Genomic DNA, 20718 nt, shown 5'->3' on the forward strand with positions numbered 1-20718 from the left:
ATTGTTCAAGCCTGAAGAATTCCTGTTTTTCTTTTCACTGCAAAAATTTCTGCAGTGGAATATGATGCTGTGATATTTATATGCTTATACTTTCATAATGGACTACAGGATTGAAACTAAAAATGAGAAGTCATGGCAAAAGGTAAGAATAACTTCAGTTTATTACTTGAAATCCAGGTTAGTTATGTAACAATCTGTTGCTCAGACTCTAGCAGGGATTGTGCAGACTATATAAAGACAAAGATGTGAAATAAATGCATCTCTGAACAGAAAAACATCAGCAGGGAGCTTGATACATGATTGATCTAATAAATGCAATGGGTAACAGAAGAAACTTACAAATTCTTAACATGGGTTGGAAATGTTTGGGTGCCAGCAGAAGCAGGATTTGAGGGAAAATAACAAAGCTTTGATTTTCCAAGTGTTAATGCCTTGGTGTTAAAGCAGTTATGGGCACTTTACGCTCTGATATTCAAGATCTGTCAGTGTCTTAAAGCTCAAGGTTAGCCACAGTTATAAATACAGGCAACCCTCATTTATTAATCTGCTTTGATGCAGTGTTGGAGTAAGGATTAACATCCACACTATACAGCTGCGTAAAAATATCCTGCCTTTCTTTTATTCAGAAAACCATGCAGATCACTTTGGATGCAATGTATATGTATTCATACATATCCACATTTAGCAAACTGTTGTAAACTCAAGCTGCTATATGTTTTTTTTTTTTTTTTTTTCTGAGGGGTAGGCAAAGCCCAGAGCTGTAAACCTTCAATAATGTCAAGTGTTCCTCGTCAAGTGACTGCGTGTGAGAAGCCACAGAATGAGATTTAGCTGTGGAAAGCCTCTGATTTCATTCCAATACCACTCAGAGCTCCTTGAGCTCCAATTCCCCCATCTGCTAGTTGTAACAGTTGTGAAAAGAATAATTGGTGTCAAGTGGCCCCTGCAATGCCCACTGTGCTGCCGAGGGCTCAGTCAGATATAAACACAACTCCGGCTGGGCACTTAAAGCACAATTAGGCCCTGAAGTGAGGCTCCAGTCCATCTCAATCCAGGAATTCTGCATGGTTTTCTCAAGTATCATAACATTTTTTTTTCTGTATTGAACTCCCTCCTCTTAGAAATGTCACACCTTTTTCAGCTCCAACGCAAAGTCAGTTGAAATCACCTTTTGTGCAGTATCCATAAAACAATAAGAAAATAAATATGTGGATGTGGTATTGCAAATATGGAGACAGGAAATTGCAGGTGTGTTCATACCTGGGTGTGTAGACAAATAAGCCCAGCCCTCTCTGCTACACACACACAATTCAGTCTGCAAACAGGAAGAAAAGCCAGTGATAGTTTATAGACATCACTGTACTAATCCATCTGCATAACTTGTAGGAAACAGCCTGGCCTCCACTCCGCCGCACACAGCACAAGGTAAGAGCCATACTTTTGTTTCTGGGTTACAGTACTGATTATATTCAATATAATATCCATAAACATCTTTATATCAATTTCTTTTCATACATATACATAGTACATTTCATTTTTAACTGAATTCAATGGACACCGATGTTAAACCTGTCTGTCCTGTCGCAGTAATGGACTCACTTCATCTTTTCAGAAATTATTTGCTCAGGGTTTTCTTTTATTTTCAGCAGGATCAGGTTGCAGAACACAATGCTGATTTTCCAGCTTGTGCAAACATATTCCGCAGATGTCCTCTACCCTCCAGTTATTTCACCATACATCATCACTGAAAACATGATCTAGTCCTGATGCTGTAGATTTTCATTACTTATTTTTATTTTACAGACAAATCAATGTGCATCAATTTATCAAAAGAAACTAAACAGCCTTTATTTAGTATTTGTTGCTTTACCAGGGCTTGTGAATAACATATTTTGGGGGTTAATCTACCAAAGCAGTGGATGTTTTCACCGCCTCTAGGTCTGGAATTTATTGACTGGCATTTCTTTTTCATTGTTGAATGAGAAACTGATCAATTAGTCATGACAAATGTTTGAAGATCAATCAATAATGAGAACACTTCATTATTTTACTGCAGAACAGGACTTTGATATGTGAGATAGACATGCCTACAGGGTGTGGTTTCTCTTCAGATGCTTTGCCAGGGAGAATGATGCAAGAAACTATCAATATTTAAAATCCTTTCCTGATATTATCAGAGTAACTGTATAATTTGTGGGATTAGAACTGGTTTCTCCTATATTAACAGTATGAAATGTTAAAAGTCGCCCTGTGGTTAGGTTATTTTCATTCTTCTGTTCTTTATTCTACATCCCAGTTTGGTAACTTTGGCCCACGTCCTATCGTTTTAATCAAAACTCAACCCTTTTTTATGTTTGCTCTGCTTGTGTGTCACCTTTGTATCTGATTATGTGAATGCTAGAGCGTTGATAATCATAATGAAGGGTGTGGGTAACATCCTGGTACAGCTGACCTGATGTATTTCACCTCAGCTCACACCACCCACTCCCATCGATCAATCCACACATTTTATTCCTTCACCTGGAGGAAATAGCAGGGTCTTAGGCAGCTTGTATTATATGAGCCATAACATAGCTGGCTTATTTCTCTGGAGAATAACTGCACAGTCTCCAGCTATTTGATACTCATATCAGGTATGCATAACTCATGGATTTGCATACATGACATGCTGCAAACCAGCGTAACATCCCACAGAGCGTGTTTTCCATACAGTGTACCACCACTGAGCCTATATTCTTGGCACAGCGGGTGCAATAGTGTATTTGCTTATCAGTGCTGTTGTTACTGATATCTGAGTCAAGAGGCAGTTAAGCGCTGCTGATTGCAGAACTTGTGTGTTGCTATGGTGCCAAGCAGACTCTCATTAGGGGGATTAGAGGTGTCTTGCTGTCAGACATCCAATCTTTTGAAATCGTTCACTTGTCATTTTAGAGCCATCTGTTTCCAATGAAAAGACAGGGAACTTGTAAACATCAGAAAAGATAAGCAGGAAGATGAGGATGTCTCTAGGGTACAATGTTTCTCTATTGAAGTACCGCTGAGGAGATACAAGGATAATGAACATTTGTCTCTAATGTTTGACCTTGTAGGAAATATTCATATCCTTTAGGTAAAATTAATCTGCTTTGAAAATCTAGTGTCAAGTGCCTGTTTTAAATATACCTGTTATGCACTAAGACGCTCAGGTTAATAGTGCTGTACATCATATAATCTTATATTATTACAGGTCTCCCTCAAAAAAGAGATTTCATCTCAAGGGACTTCCTGGTTAAATAAAGGTTAAAAAAAAAAAAATTGTATATTTTTATATTTATATATATTTCCATATATAAACCACAACACTGTAATATTCGATTAACCATTTACTGTAATGTTTGTAACAGTAAAGAATCAGTGTATGAAGACCAACATATATATTCTTACCTTCTTTTTTATTATTTGTAACACAAAAACAGATCAAGAAAGTGACAAACACATGGTCAGAATAAATACAGATTTCTGTCAATTTGTTGTTACAACATGGACACATATACAAAACAAGAGGTGCCAGAAACAACAAACCCTGCCCCTCACTCATGTTGTAGCTTATTTTGGCATCAATCCAGCTGATGTCATCATGTCTATGCGTGTGGTGATGTTAGCGTATCAATTGCCTCTATATATGTGTCAAGCTTGAAGTAAATTGAAACAAAACTGATATTTTTATAGATGTGAAATTTTGTCCATTATAAGGAAATGGAGAAAAAACAGATGTAAAAAAAAAAAATAATAAAAAAAAATAAAAATTGGAACTTTGACCTACTTTACCCAAAATGTAACAACATCTGTTATGGGTCACTGCCAATCTATAAACCCAGTTTGGTATGAATTCAATCAATAGTTTTGCTGCTACAGACATTTGAAATTTTGTTCATCATAAGTAAATAGAAAAAAAAAAAAGATTTTAAAAATTCACAAAAAATTTTTTAACTTTGACCTACTGTTCGCAAAATGTAATGAGCTCTATTGTGGGTCACCGGCAATCTCTGAACCAAATTTGGTATGAATTGAAGGAATGGTTTTGCTGCTAGGAATGGTTTGCAAACACATAGAGGGGAATAATTCATAATAAACTGTCCTCTATATGTCTTCTACTGGATGTTATACACATGGAAAGAAAGAAAGAAAGAAAGAAAGAAAGAAAGAAAGTAAGAAAGAAAGAAAGAAAGAAAGAAAGAAAGAAAGAAAGAAAGAAAGGTTTAATGCACTACAAGAAATCAAGCCCAATAAAGATTATTAGCAACTAAACATATTTTATTAATTTCTGTCTTTGAATTCACTTAATAAAAGACAATTAGTCAGTGTAGTATACACACCAGTGTATCATTAAAACACTGTATCGCTTTAATTCCCTCTGTTTTGGTGTTTCTGCTTGATTATTTTTTCCTTTTCAGATCTGAATATCTTGTGTTACATAACTTAGAAATTTACTCATCTCTTTCCTTCTAGATACAAAGTGTTCATTTAATATTAAGAATAAAAACATGAACTTCTTTTTTCACCTGTATTTGTTTCAGTTCAGCAGGATGATGAGTGATGACAGTAAAGACACTTTTAGAAATGTCAAACAAAAGCCGGGCCTGCAGATGTGGACCATCAATGTGAGTCAGCTCTAAAACAAATATCATTCAGCGTGCATTATTGTGCATGTGTACATTATCAGTCACAGGTGTAGCATGGTGAAGTAGGAGATGTGGAAGGTTTTCTTTTGCTGTTTTTTTTTTTTTTATGTAGAACATGCAGATGGTGCCGGTTCCAGCTCAAGCCTTTGGCAACTTCTTTGAGGGGGACTGTTACATCATTCTATATGTGAGTCCACTTACTGAGGATTTCCCAGGGCAGGTTTAACCCTTAAAGACCCTAATGAATCTCTCTTATGAAAAAATAGTCAGGCTGCATTATGGGAAATGTAGGCTTAAACAGTGATAAAGCTTAAATATAACCATAAATAATACACACTTGGAGAAATTTTGCATTGATCAGTTGTCAGTGTCTTTTCTAGTTGTATTTGTCAGCTGCGACTTGTGTTTTATGCAACCTACATGGGGAGAATGTAAAGTACTTTCTGCAAAATCTGGCATGTTTACGTCTTGTACTGGTTATTATGTTCATCAACGTGGACGGCTCCCATTAACTCATAAAGATCCAAACATCCACCACCAACCAAAACCATCTATGGATCTGAAATGTTTCATACCTGTTAATCCATTAATCTTATCAATGCATGTAAATAATTGGTGTAAAATGCAGGTTGTCGTCTTTTCATGGTAATCAAATATGACCCATTTGGACGTTCAGAGGCGCCATACTGGTTCATCAGTAAAACCCATGGAGTTTGATAAATGACAGTGGATGGAGACACTTGTTTTATGTTCAGTTTATGATATCTTTGCAGAAAAAGTCACTTTTTGATGAGTTTTCTCTGTTTTCAATACAATAACCCTCAATTTTGAATCAGAGCTTTTATGAACATCTACATCAGGGGTGTCAAACTTGTTTTAGTTCAGGGGCCACAAACAGCCCAATGTGGTCTAAAGTGGACCAGACCAGTAAAATAACAGACATAGAAACCTATGTATAATAATCCAAATTTTTGCTTTTATTTTAGTGTAAATGTTAAATTACTTTATGAAAATGTGAATAACCTGAACAATCATGTACACCCTGAAATATCTATCAAAAATATAAGAGCAATTTCACCAATATTATGTCGCAGTTTATTTTTAACACAATTTAAAGATCACAGTGGATCTACAAATGCAGAAAACATTTGAGAAGAGGCAGAATATGGTTAAGAAGGAAGTTAGGAAATTTGTTCAGGTTAGTCACATTTTATTGTGACAGAATTTATAAACATAAATTTTTCTTATAGTTGTCATTATTTATAGGTTATTCTGTTATTTTACTTGCTATCACATTGAGTTGTATGTGGCCCCTGAACACCCTTGACTGTTAATATTTTCAGTGTAATTTTAACACTTCTGAAATTTGTCCTGTGAGCTGGATTGGACCATTTAGCCCGCGGCCTTATATTTGACACCCCTCATCTTACATGATCAGTAAATTAAATTTAGGAAAATACATGATTTTCACTAAAAAAAGCAAAACACAGATGGTAATATTATAAATAAATGGTGATAAATCACTTAAGAAAAGTTAAATACAGGGGAAAAAATATTTTGGAAATGCCACAAAAGTAATACTGGGTCTTTACGGGTTAAAAGTGTGATTTACGTTTACATGTGTGTTTTTCATGCACACTAACAGATAAGTCAGAACAAAGGCTCTGCTCAGACAGCTGACATCCACTACTGGATAGGGAACACCTCCTCTCAGGACGAACAAGGTGCAGCAGCCATCTACGTCACCCAGCTGGACGAGTACCTGGGTGGGAGTCCGGTCCAGCACAGGGAGGTGCAGGGCTACGAGTCACCCCGGTTCAAGGGTTACTTCAAAAACGGCCTGATGTGAGTCAATGAAAAGTGTGAACTCAAAGTGGTGATGACCAAATAAGGAGGTGGAGTCACACATACACTTCTGTTTTAAGCCTCCTTAGACATGGCTTACTCTACTAATCCCTTTTGACATAAATTACACTTGTTTTGTGGAGGATTAGCAAGGAAAAAAACACTACACTCTCTCACCCACTTCATTAACTTCAAACTAACATTTTGTAATTACTGCATGATTGTGTAACTTCAAGGTAAATTTGCAAGTAAATAAATTAAGAAATATCCTCAGGCCTGTTGTGTCCATCCTCCTCCACGTCTTGCCCAGCTGTTTTATTGCACTTGAACTTTGGAAATGTACACTTGTCTCTTCTCAGCTACAAAAAAGGCGGAGTGGCATCTGGTTTTAAGCATGTCGACACAAACGCCTACAATGTCCTACGATTGTTGCACGTCAGAGGGAGGAAGCATGTCACAGCAACAGAGGTATAAACACTAACTGGGATTAATGTCTTCCCAGTGCCTCCCACTTGAGCTATCACACACTACAAGGGGTACTGGCACTCCTTCTTACACAAATTACGCCTGGCTTGTTATCATAGCTGTCATAGGAGGTGCTAATTGCTACAAGGGTGGGTTGATAGTGTCATTTAATTTAATTAGAATTTCCCTATCTTATCAGCATTTGTTTCTCTTAGAACACTTTTAATGATTTTATGGCAGTGTTAATTTGAATATAGGGAAATGACTGACTCGTGGTAAAGCTTAAGTTGTCGTTCACAGGTGGAGGTGTCGTGGAACAGCTTTAATAAAGGAGACATTTTCCTGCTGGATGTGGGGAAAGCCATAGTACAGTGGAACGGCCCACAGAGCAACAGGAGAGAGAAGCTCAAGGTAATCCTCCACTGTGGAAATCTGGAATACTGTATGTATTATTGAGCACATAGAGCTTTAACAAATCACCATATTTCACAGCAGTGTTAACTGTTTTTTTTTTTTTTTTCCTGTGGATCCACTTTTTAAAAATGACAAACCATTGCGACCCATTTCACAATAAGCCTCATGTATAAACCATGAAAAAAACCACATCACTTAATAATATCCTTAAAAAACATTAATTCTGAACATATATGAGTGGAATAAATCATACCTTTGTTTTCTTTTCATGCACTATTAAAGACACATACACATGTAATACCTGCAAAGCCATATAAGCATGGTAGCAAGGTGTCTTCTCATCAGCCAAACACTATACACATTTTAATATTGATAATAGAAACTAAAGGCATTTAGATGGAGTTTAAAGCTTTCGTGTAAAGTATTAAACACAAACAAAATCTTCTGTGATCCAATCTTTTGTGAACAGATGTTTTACAAGATAATGCTTTAAGAAAATAAATATATTTTTAGCTGAAAATCAGAAGCAGAACCACACCTCGACATTCCCCTTCCTCTGTAGTGTAGTGGTCCCTGGAGAAGTGGGTATACTCTCAATTTTTGCCACTTTTTTTTTTTTTTTTAAATAGTCCAGAAAAACGTTGTTTTAGAAACAATGACATGTAAGACTACTCTATTTAGTTTACCCAAAAATCTGTCAGTAGTATTTGCTCACTATTATAAAATGATTATGACTTGATCAGGAGCAGTTTGTAGGTATTACTGGTCACGCAAGCACCTGCATGAATGTAAATGTATTCAACATGAGGCAAACATAGGATAACGTTAGCATTTCATAACGTTAGCCTACTTACACAGTTTAACTATTGGCGACAAACTCTCTTCTCCTCTAACTGTGCAGTCATATGGACAGTAGTTTAAAACAGTGACTCATTCTGAAACCACCTTAAAACTTACCTCAGAATTATGTATTCTATGAAAGCAGGTTCTCTCGATATGTGCCACTCATTTGAAATACCTTTATTCTGCCTGTCTTGTCTGCATTTCCAATAATTGCGCATCTCTCAATGAGAGGTGCAGTGACCTGTCAATCAACTGGGGTGGCACTGGCACCTGAGGTGTCCAATCAGGTTCCAGAGGTGGCTGGTGCTAAGTTAGCAATATTTTCCTGGGCATGACCTGCCCTACTCTGCCTCTGATTGGCTCATCAGTCCTCATGCTTAAAGTTAACCAATCTAATCAGTGAAGGTAGCGAGTACCAGCCAATTAGAGGCAGAGTAGGGCGGGTCATGGCTTCACCATCCTAGGAGAAAACATGGGCAATTTGACTCAGATATTACTGAATGGTGTGCATCAGGGGGATTTAGAAGTGGGTATACCCAATGATGACTGAAAAATAAGCAGGTATTCTCCGTATACCGTGATATACCCTGAACTCCACCACTGCCCTTCCTGTCATCTGTCCATATAAAACTCACATCCCTTCATCTCATCATTCGTCATTCGTCTCAGTTCCAACACCCATCCTCCTCCTCCTCCTCTTTCTCTTTCCTCTTTTACTCCTTTTCTTAAAGATCTGTTGAATCCAAGTTCATCTCAACGTCACACTCACATTGATAAACAAAAATTGCATGTATCTTGTTGCTCATGATAATGAAATGTTTCTGTATAAATCTTCCCTGTAGTGAAGCAAAATTTAAAGTTGCACAAATTGAAATATCTGAGGAAACTGTAAAGGCCTAGCTACAGAAAAGTATATAGAAAAATACATAATACAAAAAAATACAGCTATACCTCTCCTCTCCTCTCTTCTCCTTTCAGGCGGTCTTGTTGGCTCAGGACATCCGGGACAGGGAGCGAGGAGGTCGTGCTCAGATTGGGGTGGTGGAAGGAGGAGACGAGGCAGACTCCCCAGAGCTGATGAAGATCATGATGTCGGTGCTGGGCCAAAGGACGGGGCAGATAAAAGAGGCCATACCTGATGACAAACCTGATGAGGTGCAGAACAGCAGTGTCAGACTCTACCAGTAAGACCTCTGCAGGAACCACCACAAACAAAGCATGCTGGGAATGTTTTTGACACTATTCTAATATTCATACTGTTATTATGCTTCCTCTCAGTGTTTTTGAAAACAGTGGGAATCTAGTGGTTCAAGAAGTCGCCACGCAGCCTCTAACGCAAGACCTCCTGCGCTCTTCTGTAGGTGACTTTCATCCATAACACACACTGATCAGCCAGAACATTATGACAGGAGACGTGGTAATAGTATTGAGTATTTCATTGCAATAGTCCTTTCACTGGGTTGGATATATTACTCAACAAGTGAACTGCACCTTATTTGGTTCTTACCAAGATTAAAAAAAAAAAAAAAAGATTTAGAAATGTTTGATGTTCCATTTTTATTTTTTGCTTAATTCAAGATTTTTTTTTGCTTAATTAAAGCAAAACAAATCTGCCATTGGAACAAGTGAAAATTATCTTGGTAAAATTTCTTGAAATAAGATTTTCAAGATCTATTGTCTAAAAATAAGTTCTTATATCTCACTTACAAGTTTTTCTTTAGGTGATTATGTCTTATTTTAAATGTGATGACATATTTTGACTAGAAATGAGAAAAATACACTCTGTATGATTTTGATTTTTGCAGTTATCGCTCATTAGATACTTTTGGTAAGTATGAACCACTTTACTTTAGGAAAGAACAACATGATCTGGACATGCTCTGACTCAGTGATTTGACCATCACTATTTAACCCTTCAGATGACTACTCCTGCTCATTTTACTCTTTAAGCTTAAAGAACTCAGTATTCACTTGCTGCCTATATAACCTACCCACTGACAGGTCCCACTGGAATGAGATCATCAAAATACCACAGAATGTTATGGTTGACAGGCGTATATTCCTTATTTGCTAATATAAGGCACACCTCTTTCCTTTCACTGTTTCTTTTTCTGTTGTTTCCAGGACTGCTACATTGCAGACCAGAAAGGCTCTTGTGTGATGGTGTGGAAGGGCAAAAGCGCCACCAAGGAAGAGCGACGAGAAGCTCTGAACAGGGCATTGGTGAGTGTAATAAAAGAGTTACACGGTTAGAATTAAGAGCCTTGTACAATTCATCAGTTTAAAAAATAAACACTTGAATTCACATTCTGACGTGTTTTCCCAGGGTTTTATTAAAGCCAAGAACTACCCAACCAGCACCAAAGTGGAGGTGATGGCTGAGGGAGGAGAGTCAGCGATGTTCAAGCATTTGTTCAAGTCCTGGAGAGAAAAAGGACAAACACAGGGACTGGGAACCACCTACAGCGTGGGAAAGATAGGTACTGTTTATATTACATTTATTTACATCCAGACACTGAGGGCAGCAGTGGAAAGTAAGTGTACTTGGGTAATTTTGAGGTATTTGTCCATTATTTGAAGCAGTTTATTAATGGCTCGGCAATTTTTTGTCTCTCCAACTTCTCACATAGAATAGAATAGAATAGAATAGAATAGAATAGAATAGAATAGAATAGACTTTATTGTCATTACACCAGTTGTGCAACAAAATTGTAGGAGGTCTCTGCCAGCAACACCGCACTTACATCTAAGTAGCAACACAATAAAATACAGACATCTTTAAAAAAGTATAAAAATAAAAAGTGTGCAATCAAAGTATGTACAAAATGGAGATATATTGTATGAAAGGCTAACATTTAAAAATTAAGGTAGTATAAAATGTACAACTGTAGTAGTAGTAATGTAAACAATGTTAACAATGTAAACCAGTGTTTTTCAACCTTGGGGTCAGGACCTCATGTGGGGTCACCTGGAATTCAAATGGGGTCACCTGAAATTTCTAGTAATTGATAAAAATAAAAATAAAAAATAAACACTTACTAGTAAAAAATATATGGTGAACTGAGAGAGACAATCACAAATACATAAAAGACATGACAAGCTGAAACTGAAGCACTGTGGTTCTGTTTATCTTTCAAATGTTCATTGTGGTCACTTTCAGATGCTGCAGCTCTTTCAAAATTCATAGTTTGAGTTCTTGTTTGTTCAGTATTAATTGTCAGCCTTGTAAATACAAGCTGGACTGACTGTACATATCCTGACCAAGGAAAATAAAATTCTCACTTTGTGCAGTAAAAAAAAAAAAGTCTTTGTTTTGAATATCTGGGGTCACCAGAAATGTGTGATGATAAAATGGGGTCACAGGCCAAAAAAGGTTGGGAACCACTGATGTAAACAGTGTGAACAGTGCAAGAAACAGAGTCGGCAGTGCAAATGTAACAGAGTAGACATGAAATATACATGTACCGATGTGAACAGTGCAGTTTTAGAACGTACATGTACCAGTGTAAACAGTGCAAAAATAACAGGTAGCAGAGTAACATTCATGTGCCAGGCATGGGGCACATATACAGAGGTTGATTATTAGTATATTGTTCTGTAGTAATATATATTTGTTAAGTTTTAAGTATTTTGGACTGTTTTAACCCTCGACAGCTGCTGGTGAGCAAAAGCATCTACTGATCTAAAATGTTTTACAATCACAATAAATTTCATTAAAAAAAAATCCTATAAATACATATAGTAATTCAGGTAAAATGCAGTTTCTCAGCATTTCCTTGTAATCAGATATGACCCATTTGGAAGCTCAAAGGCTCTGTAGTGAATATAGAAACACTGTCATCTTCTACAACATTGCTTTACCTTTAAAACCCATTTAATTTGACAAATGACAGTGGTTGTAGTTACTGATTTTTATGTTTAATTAATGATTTACTTTGGTCAAAAAGTCTATTTTGCTACAGTGTTCTCACTTCTGATATGAAACCCTTTGAATTTGCTCTCAGCTTTTATGATCAGTCAATTAAATAGACTAAAATACCTGAATGGCAATGAAAAATGCAGAGGGATTGAATAATAAATAGTGATAAATAACTTAGGAAAGATATAGAGAAAAATTCATTTGGAAACATCTCATCAAAGACTGTTGGGGTAAGCCCATGCATTTTAAACAGGGTATACCAATCCCTAATACAAAGTATACTCCCTTTTTAACATTGTGTCTTGGTTTGAGCACTTAAGTGTCAAAAGTGGTTTAACAGCGTAGTGCAATTTTAGGCTGCAAACACAAACATCTAATCACCACAGCAAAGCAATAGAACACTTAATGGACAAAATTGTAAACCACTGCACCTATCCCTTAAATCACTGTTTTCAGCAACAATCCTCAGAGAAAGGAAACAGAATTCAGTTTGCAAAAAAAAAAAGAACATCTGCCCCTGTAGTCATAAAATACCTCAGCCAATAATCATACCTCAGCATATTACAATTCCTATTTATTTTATTCTGTTTTTACCACTGAGTTTACCTGGTGATCCTTGTAATGAAGCTATTATGATTAACTCATTTTAGCAGCTTGTTTGGCTGCGACACAGTTGGATGTTTTTTTATGTGTGGTGACAAATAACCACCTTCTGTAAACACAAAATAAAAGATGAAGTATTTATTATTTCAATCATTTCTAATGTCTAATGCTTCCATGTTCATTACAGAGCCTCTCAACGTCCAAATGGGTCATATTTGATGCCACTGAAAAACTGAGAAACTGCATTTTACCTGAAGTATTTACATGAATTAATAGCGTTACTGGTTCAGAACTTATTACAAATTTTGTATCCGTACATATTTATTTATTTATTAGTTTGTTTGTTTGTTAGATGAGGACAGTGCACATTAATGAACACTCAGTACAAATAAAAACATTACTTTGTGTAAGTATGCCGGATTTGGCTGGGAGCTATTTTCCATCCATAGTCCTCAACATTTTAAAACAGACTAAACATATAAACAAGACAATACAATGTATATTACACATTACTGTATGAAAGTGTACATCATACAACACATTATTAATACAATAAATACAATAAAAATACAATATAAAACTGAAAAGAAGAATACTGAAAACTGAAGAATAACTTCAGAGATGGGAATGAAATGCTGAGCAGACATCACAGGTGTTCACAGGTTTCATTAGATTTAACCTTTTTTTTTTCAGCTCTTATTTTAATGAGGAAAAGGTGGAGATTTCAGAAATAGTCATTGGGAGACTTTTCCAGCTCTTATTAGCTATAACAGAGATGGTGTTTTGACCTGTTTTAGTTCGTCTGATCGGCACCTCACAGTCCCCTCTAAATTTAGGTCTTTGAGGTTAATTAAGTGGATTTTGGCATATTTTTGTGCATGGTTCTATAGGCACTACTGATCTGAATACTTCTTCAGCTACTTCTGCTAGATTTAGCTGAGGATTGGTTATATAATAGTTTAAATTTATGTCCTACTTGTATCCAGCTAAGGTCGACCAGGTTAAGTTTGATGTGATGGAGCTTCATGCACGTCCTGAACTGGCAGCGAAGCAGCGTATGGTGGATGATGCCTCTGGAGATGTTAAGGTGCTGAAATACAGCTTAATTAGACACTGAGCAACATAATAAATAATGCATGAATGCATTTGGGAAAATTGCAAGTTTTTGTATTTGTTTGCATCAGGTGTGGCGCATTGAAAACCTGGAGCTGGCAGATGTAGACCCGAGTACATATGGTCAGTTCTATGGAGGAGACTGCTACCTGGTGCTTTATACCTATCAAAGATCAAACCAACCACAATATGTCCTCTATATGTGGCAGGTGAGATGTTAATAAATGTAAATCTGTGTTTATAATAAGCTCCATAATGAACAGCTGTTTTGTTTATGGATGTGTTAAATCAGGGCTGCCACGCCACTAAAGATGAGATCACAGCGAGCGCCTATCAGGCTGTAAATATCGATAACAAGTACAATGGGACCCCAGTGCAGGTCAGGGTGGTCATGGGAAAAGAGCCTCGCCATTTCCTGGCTATTTTTAAGGGCAAACTCATCATCTTTGAGGTAAAATTTTCTTTCTTTGTACAAATATAATGAGTATTGTGTATCCATATTTATGAGAAAAATGGGCCAAAAAATTAAATAAAGAAAAGTGTGTGTTTTTTGTTTTGTGTGTGTGTGTGTGTGTGTGTGTGTGTCTGCAGGGTGGGACTGGTAAGCCTGGGGTGGTAAACCCTGAGAAGGGAGCCAGGCTCTTCCAGGTCAGAGGGACTAATGAACTAAACACAAAGGCCACTGAAGTTATGGCGAGGGCAACGTCTCTGAACACCAACGATGTTTTCCTGCTCAAGACCAACCAGATATGCTACCTGTGGTACGGAAAGGTACGTGGTCTGCCAAAGCCTAAACCATGTCAAACTCAATTTAGTTCAGGGACCACATACAGTCCAATTTGAGCCCAAGCAGGCCAGACCAGTAAAATAATAACATTATAACAAAAAAATTAGAATTCCAAATGTTTGTCTTTGTTTTAGTGCAAAGAAGTTAATGTGCAATTTTAATAATATCATGACTCAGCTTATGAATTATGCATTTACAGCACAACTTACAGATCACTGTGGATCTGGAAAGACACAAAACATCTAGTAACAGGCAAGAATTTTTAGGTTGTTCATAGTTTTTCAGGTTATTCACATTTTTTGTGTGTGTAATTTTACTTTTGTCACACTAAAACAAAGAGAAAAATCTGGAATTATCATTATTAGGAGGTTATTATTGCTATTATTTTACTGGTCTGACCTACTTGAGAACCAAACTAAAATGACTTTGACACCCTTCAGTGTAAGTTTTGCACCTCACAAATTTATCCGGTGACGCTTTGGCGAACCGGTTTTAGAACACGTTTGACACCCCTGGTATAAATAGAGCCATTTGCTAAAGAATATACACGTGTGGTTGTGTTTAAGCATAAAAATATGCTTTTCTTTGATGTTTGTGAATGCTGTATCTGTTTCCAGGGCTGCAGTGGGGATGAGAGAGTGATGGGCAGAGCTATGTCTGATGTGCTGTCCAAGCAGGACAAGCAGGTGGTGATGGAGGGACAGGAGCCAGCTGAATTCTGGGTAGCTCTGGGAGGAAAGGCCCCTTATGCCAGTGATAAGAGGTAAACAAAGAAAGCAGCAAAGAGCTAGGATTTGATGCTTTACTTTTATAATATTATATCTGTCTAATATGGCTTTAGATGCAACAACATGAGTTTGTTTTTTTTATTCAATGGCACTACAGATGTTTCAACTAAGCACTTTTTCATTAGCACCATTTTCATTCCTTGGCACATTTTTCATTACTGTAATTTATGCCTCCTTCTTGGCTGTGTTACATCTCATTGCTATTGTCCACCATTTTATTTTCTTCTCTATATCAGGTTAAATTAAGTAGAAAACAGACGAAACACAGCCACATACAGACATGGCCGTGTCTTCATTATTAAGGTGAAATAGGCCTAGTGTGTCTTGAACTTACGGGACTGGCCAAGGGAAGGTGAACATCTAGATCAAAAAATACATTTAAAATGAATGTGCATTACTTCTAGTGTCCAGCACGAGTTTTATTTTTTAGAAAAAATGTTTAAAAGTACTTAGATGGCATTATATTCAGCATAAATTTATGTTTACATTCTTTGTCTGTGTGAAATTCAAAGCATAACTTTGATCCTCTTCTATTGGACCGATATTATACTTGTAATGTGAGGGTTCGTTGGTGGTTAATAGTTCATTCTTTATAAAATGAGACAGCAAGATAGAGACGGATTTCTTCTTACTACAGTGCTTCACTTTTCACGTACCGTACTGCTACCACAACACTTCCTGAAACCATCATCTCACTTGACTGAACCAGCCAATCAGGACCTAACAGTACCTAGCTCAGTAAATGTAAGTGATTTAGAAAAGGTACATTCATCAGGTTATTTTAGCTGATTATAAACAACATTAAAAGAAAAAGAAAAAAAATAAATAAACAACAAACGAAAATAATTAAATGTGTATATGTGTAAATAATAGCTCTGCAAACATAAATGTAAATAGTTATTTGTGCAAACACTGTCAATATATTTTTTAACAAATACATGAATTAACTTATTCGCTGTCATTTATTCCATTGTTAGACTTTACATTCCTTCAACATAAATTATTTTAACTTCTGAGCCTTACATACTTATGATAAGTTGTATGGTCACTTTAAAAATCTTTTGCTACTCTTTTTACAGTGGTTGCAAATATCTAATAGGCTGAGATAAATATATGTTAAAATGTATTCAATTAGTTTATTAAGGTATTTGACTTTGTAGAAATTATATATGCTATGTATATACTGCTAAATATGCTGAATAAACAATTGAAACTTGTAATTCTTCTCCCTTGTCCATCCGTTACTGAAACACTTAGTAAAACTCTTGCTATTTTATGCCCTTATATAGTGAAGAAATACAAACTGTTTACTGTTTTGCAAAACAGACGCCCTAGAGGACCAACAACAAAAATGTTACAGTTTTATGAAGGTTGGAACCGCACTTTAAGGCAGGTTTTATAAAGTGGTCAAAAACAGATGCCAATTTTCCGTCCATCCGTTACCGAGGGATTTTTACTATTTTTAAATCAGAAAATTAGGTTAGGACATTTTTTTCAATCACACATCTAAAAGTGCTCATTATTCTCTGCTAAATGATGTATCATTCATCTTTCTACCATACGTGGTAAAATTCAGGTGTAAACACTGTCAGTAGTGGAGTTGTAATGTCATAATGTGTGTGTTTCCAGGCTGCAGAGGGAGGAGCCGCCTCATAGCCCCAGACTCTTTGAATGCTCCAATCAGACGGGTCGCTTTCGGATGACAGAGGTGGACGATTTCGCTCAGTGTGACCTGGATGAGGAGGACGTCATGCTTCTGGATACCTGGGAGGAAGTGAGTGATCCAAAAGTGTACACCCCAGAATGTACACCCAGCATTAGACATATATTAAGGAGTGAGTTGGGTTTAGTGAGTTGGTCAATGCCTTATCTGTACAACAAATTTTATACAATTAAAATGAGAAATTTTGTGTAATCCTGTTGAGAAAAAAAATGAACTAACAGCACATTCCTCTGTCAAGGCCCCATAATATGGTAATTCAACTTCTTCTGGATCTGAATTTCTTGGACTCTAGGGCTGTAGCCTGTGGTTATTTTAATTATTCCTTACTTATGTTATTCTGCTCTTACTTTTTGAGTGTTCTGGTTAATTGTTTGTCCTATTACACATCAGAAAACTGTAGAAAAAAATATATCACAAACCCCAAGATGACATCTTCAAATGTACAGGCCAGTTTACTCATATATATGGGGAAGAAACCGCAAAATATTAAAATTAAGGAAGCTGGAATCAGACCATTTTTTATTTTATTAATAAATATACTTATACTTCTTTGAAATTAAACTAAATATGATTACCCAAACTAATTTTCGATCTCAAAACCATTGCTGATTAATTTCAAAGTCAATAAGTTATTATTGCAGTTCCAGTGGGTTCACCCTAGGCCCCGTAGTGCCCTACATTTCCACCAAGTTCTATGAAAATCAATTTAATTCTTTTTGTTTAATCCTACTTATATACAGATAGAAAAACAACTGAAGGCTTAAAGGAATAAAAATCAGAGAAGTTTCATGTAGTCACTGAAAGAATTTGGTACGTTAGGTATTAAGCAGAGGTGAAATTTAATATAGTGCAACTATGACGTGATATTCATAATTTATTTTCATTTCTGCATCGTCATACTGAACTAATTTTTCATTTGCTCTCCCAATGTCCTCAGATCTTCTTATGGGTTGGAAACTTAGCCAACCAGTACGAGACCAAAGAGGCGTGGAACAGCGCTCAGGAATACCTGCGGACCCACCCAGCTGGCCGTGACCCAGACACACCCACTATCTTTGTCAAACAGGGATATGAGCCGCCGACATTCACCGGCTGGTTCAATGCATGGGACCCTCATAAGTGGAGTGTAAGTACTTCAGTAGTTTTCATGCATTAATAAAGCACATTTGTTACTGTACTTTTCCATTAGATCACATCATTGTTAACATAGTGACTGTCGGAACTAATGTAATCAAAGTATGACATGAATAATCGTGTGTAAACAAATCACTTCACTAAGGTTAAGGACATACTGTTTGATGATTTCACGGGTTGTTTGAACAAGAAGACGGCTCTGCATGCTCACTAATTTTCAATCCTGGATGCCTTGATCCTCTCAACAGGGAGGAAACTCCTATGAGGAGATGAAAAAAAAGTTGACTGATGCAGCATCTCTTTCACAGATTGCTGTAGTAAGTGATTGTCTAACACTAATCCTATCATTAATTGAAAAACTACTAATACGGTCACTAACTTATAACATTTATGCAATGTCTTTGTCAAGTAAATGTCTTCCAGAAATATCTCACATCTATGTTCTATGCCTTCAGGAACTGAGTAACACTAATCTGAATAAGAGTCCTGGTGGTGGTTATGGGGCACCTGGGGGCCCAGTGAGCTCTCCTCCTCCAGTCTACAGGGTCCACGGAGATCTGTCCCCAAAGCCCTCAACTCCCTCCAGCCCTTCCACCCAGAGACCCCAGCCCTCTGTGTCCCCCTCTTACATTTTCTCTCCATCGGTCACAGCTGGTGGCAGTAGGCTGTCCTCTGCTGGAGGGCAGTATCTGGACCCTCAGCTCCTTATCAACAAGTCTCCAAGTGAGCTGCCGCAGGGAGTGGACCCCAGCCAAAGGGAGGTGAGTGCAGAAGAATGGATGTCCCACAAATAGCACTAAGTATTAATAATAAAACAGAGATGGCTGTGATTTGACGTATAAATGTAATAACAGTGAGATAACAGTAGAGGTCAGTCTAATCTTGGTGTGTGCTGCTCTGTGATCTGATTACAGGAGTATCTGTCTGATGTGGATTTTGAGAACCTGCTTGGCACCAGCCGCTTAGACTTTCAACGCCTGCCAAAGTGGCGGCAAAATGACTTGAAGAAAAAAGCAGGACTATTCTGAGAAACATTTATCGTCCTTATGTAAAGAAATGAAAGCTGTAAGGCAGAAGTTAAGCTCACAAAGATGCCATAATACCAAGTCTTGAAGGTTTTTTTTTTTTTACTGACACTTTATTTTTCAACAACTAAGCAGCTTCTAATAATTTAATATGGCCTTTAATTATCATAGCTTTAAAATATTGTAAGAAATTTGCACATTTCATGGACACAAAGTCGTTTATATGGAAATTATTTTAAATGGTTGTATTTTATATTTCTCTTCTTGATCATAAACTGATTGCCCTTCTCAGCATGTTATTATCTTTTGTCATGAATAAATGACTTAAAACATGAATAAACTCACACAATAATCTATCGAGGACTGCTGGTTTTATTGGAAAGCTAGTGCAAATGTAAAAGGAGTAACACACTAAAGCACTGACACTTATGAGCATGTCACAGAAAAAACTGTTTAAGTACTCCAGGCGATAGAAATGATAAAATACTCTCTGAAATATTATTATTATTATCGATTAATGTCCAATACCTGATACAGTGAAGAAGCCTTCAGAGCAAAGTCATACAACAGTTGCTTGTTATGATTCTTATATTAACAGTTAAAAAATAAAGTTATAAGGCATAAAGTATGAACAAAATAAAATAAAATCACAGTGACAAACACGTCGCATTCAGAATAAACAGACACAATCACACACACTCACATATGATTTTCAGCATCTGCCCTTTGAACCATACCTTTACTCCAGTGACAAACACAGAGCATAAAATAACTTTTATAACAAATACTTAAAATGTTTTAAAGAGTCTAGCAAAGTAATACAACAATGCAACTAAGAGCTTGTTGTGTTGCTTGAAAAATAACATGTTGATGCTTTGATTGGCCTCGGGAAACCTATAGAAACTCTAGTGCTATTTATGTTTACATCCTAGTCACAACTCATTCTTGTACTATGGTAGACTTCTTTATATGATCCCCTCACACACTTCTCTTTCATCCACTTTTCATTCACACTTGCTTTATTTCTCTTCAGAAGCTTTTAAATAGCTTTGGAAAGTGATACAGGCTAAAGTCATACACACTGACAGAATACAAATGACTGTGAGTGTTGCTTGGCCCATTGACAAAATGTTATTGCCTTGAGAAAGTGTTTGCAATATGGTTTCCCAAAAAATGCTGTTGCTGGTGTGAAGGGTTTTCTATATACAGGGCTCTATTCGGCATCGATGAGCATGAGATGCACAAACAGTCCGGCCGAGGAGATGATGTCACCTCTCTTTGTGAGCAGCGGGACGTGGCGATATCCTGGAGAAGAGGAAGTGAGGTTTAGCTGCATCAGCGAATCTGAGTCAAAACCACCGTCATAGTGTTCAGAAATAAGATGGGATGTAACAGTTG

At 36.8% G+C, this 20718-nt stretch overlaps 2 protein-coding genes across 5 annotated transcripts in view; one reads left to right on the forward strand and one right to left on the reverse strand.

Annotated features, from left to right (window-relative positions):
* vill (villin-like) lies at positions 1 to 20120 on the forward strand. 3 transcript variants are annotated; one of them, XM_030123546.1, is made up of 21 exons: positions 1 to 142; positions 1387 to 1425; positions 4557 to 4640; positions 4774 to 4848; positions 6307 to 6506; positions 6866 to 6974; positions 7272 to 7382; positions 9207 to 9412; positions 9507 to 9585; positions 10353 to 10451; positions 10555 to 10708; positions 13737 to 13837; positions 13935 to 14072; positions 14156 to 14314; positions 14455 to 14634; positions 15268 to 15413; positions 17068 to 17212; positions 18099 to 18287; positions 18544 to 18612; positions 18751 to 19056; positions 19210 to 20120. In XM_030123546.1, exons 1-21 carry the CDS (start codon positions 98 to 100, stop codon positions 19321 to 19323), a joined length of 2748 nt encoding a protein of 915 aa, XP_029979406.1. In that variant the 5' UTR covers positions 1 to 97; the 3' UTR covers positions 19324 to 20120. The 3 variants fall into 3 exon arrangements, with proteins under 3 accessions (XP_029979406.1, XP_029979408.1, XP_029979407.1); XM_030123547.1 differs by having other exon boundaries at positions 8 to 142; positions 4562 to 4640; XM_030123548.1 differs by lacking the exon at positions 18544 to 18612.
* plcd1a (phospholipase C, delta 1a) overlaps positions 19680 to 20718 on the reverse strand; it is an 18843-nt gene continuing 17804 nt past the window's right edge. For both annotated transcript variants that reach the window (XM_030123550.1, XM_030123549.1), the window contains exon 15: positions 19680 to 20625. In XM_030123550.1, the coding sequence (XP_029979410.1) occupies positions 20534 to 20625 (92 nt within the window). In that variant the 3' untranslated portion in view covers positions 19680 to 20533. The remainder of the gene's footprint in view (positions 20626 to 20718) is intronic.

The sequence above is a fragment of the Sphaeramia orbicularis genome, chromosome 20 (assembly GCF_902148855.1).
Source record: "Sphaeramia orbicularis chromosome 20, fSphaOr1.1, whole genome shotgun sequence".
NCBI lineage: Eukaryota > Metazoa > Chordata > Actinopteri > Kurtiformes > Apogonidae > Sphaeramia > Sphaeramia orbicularis.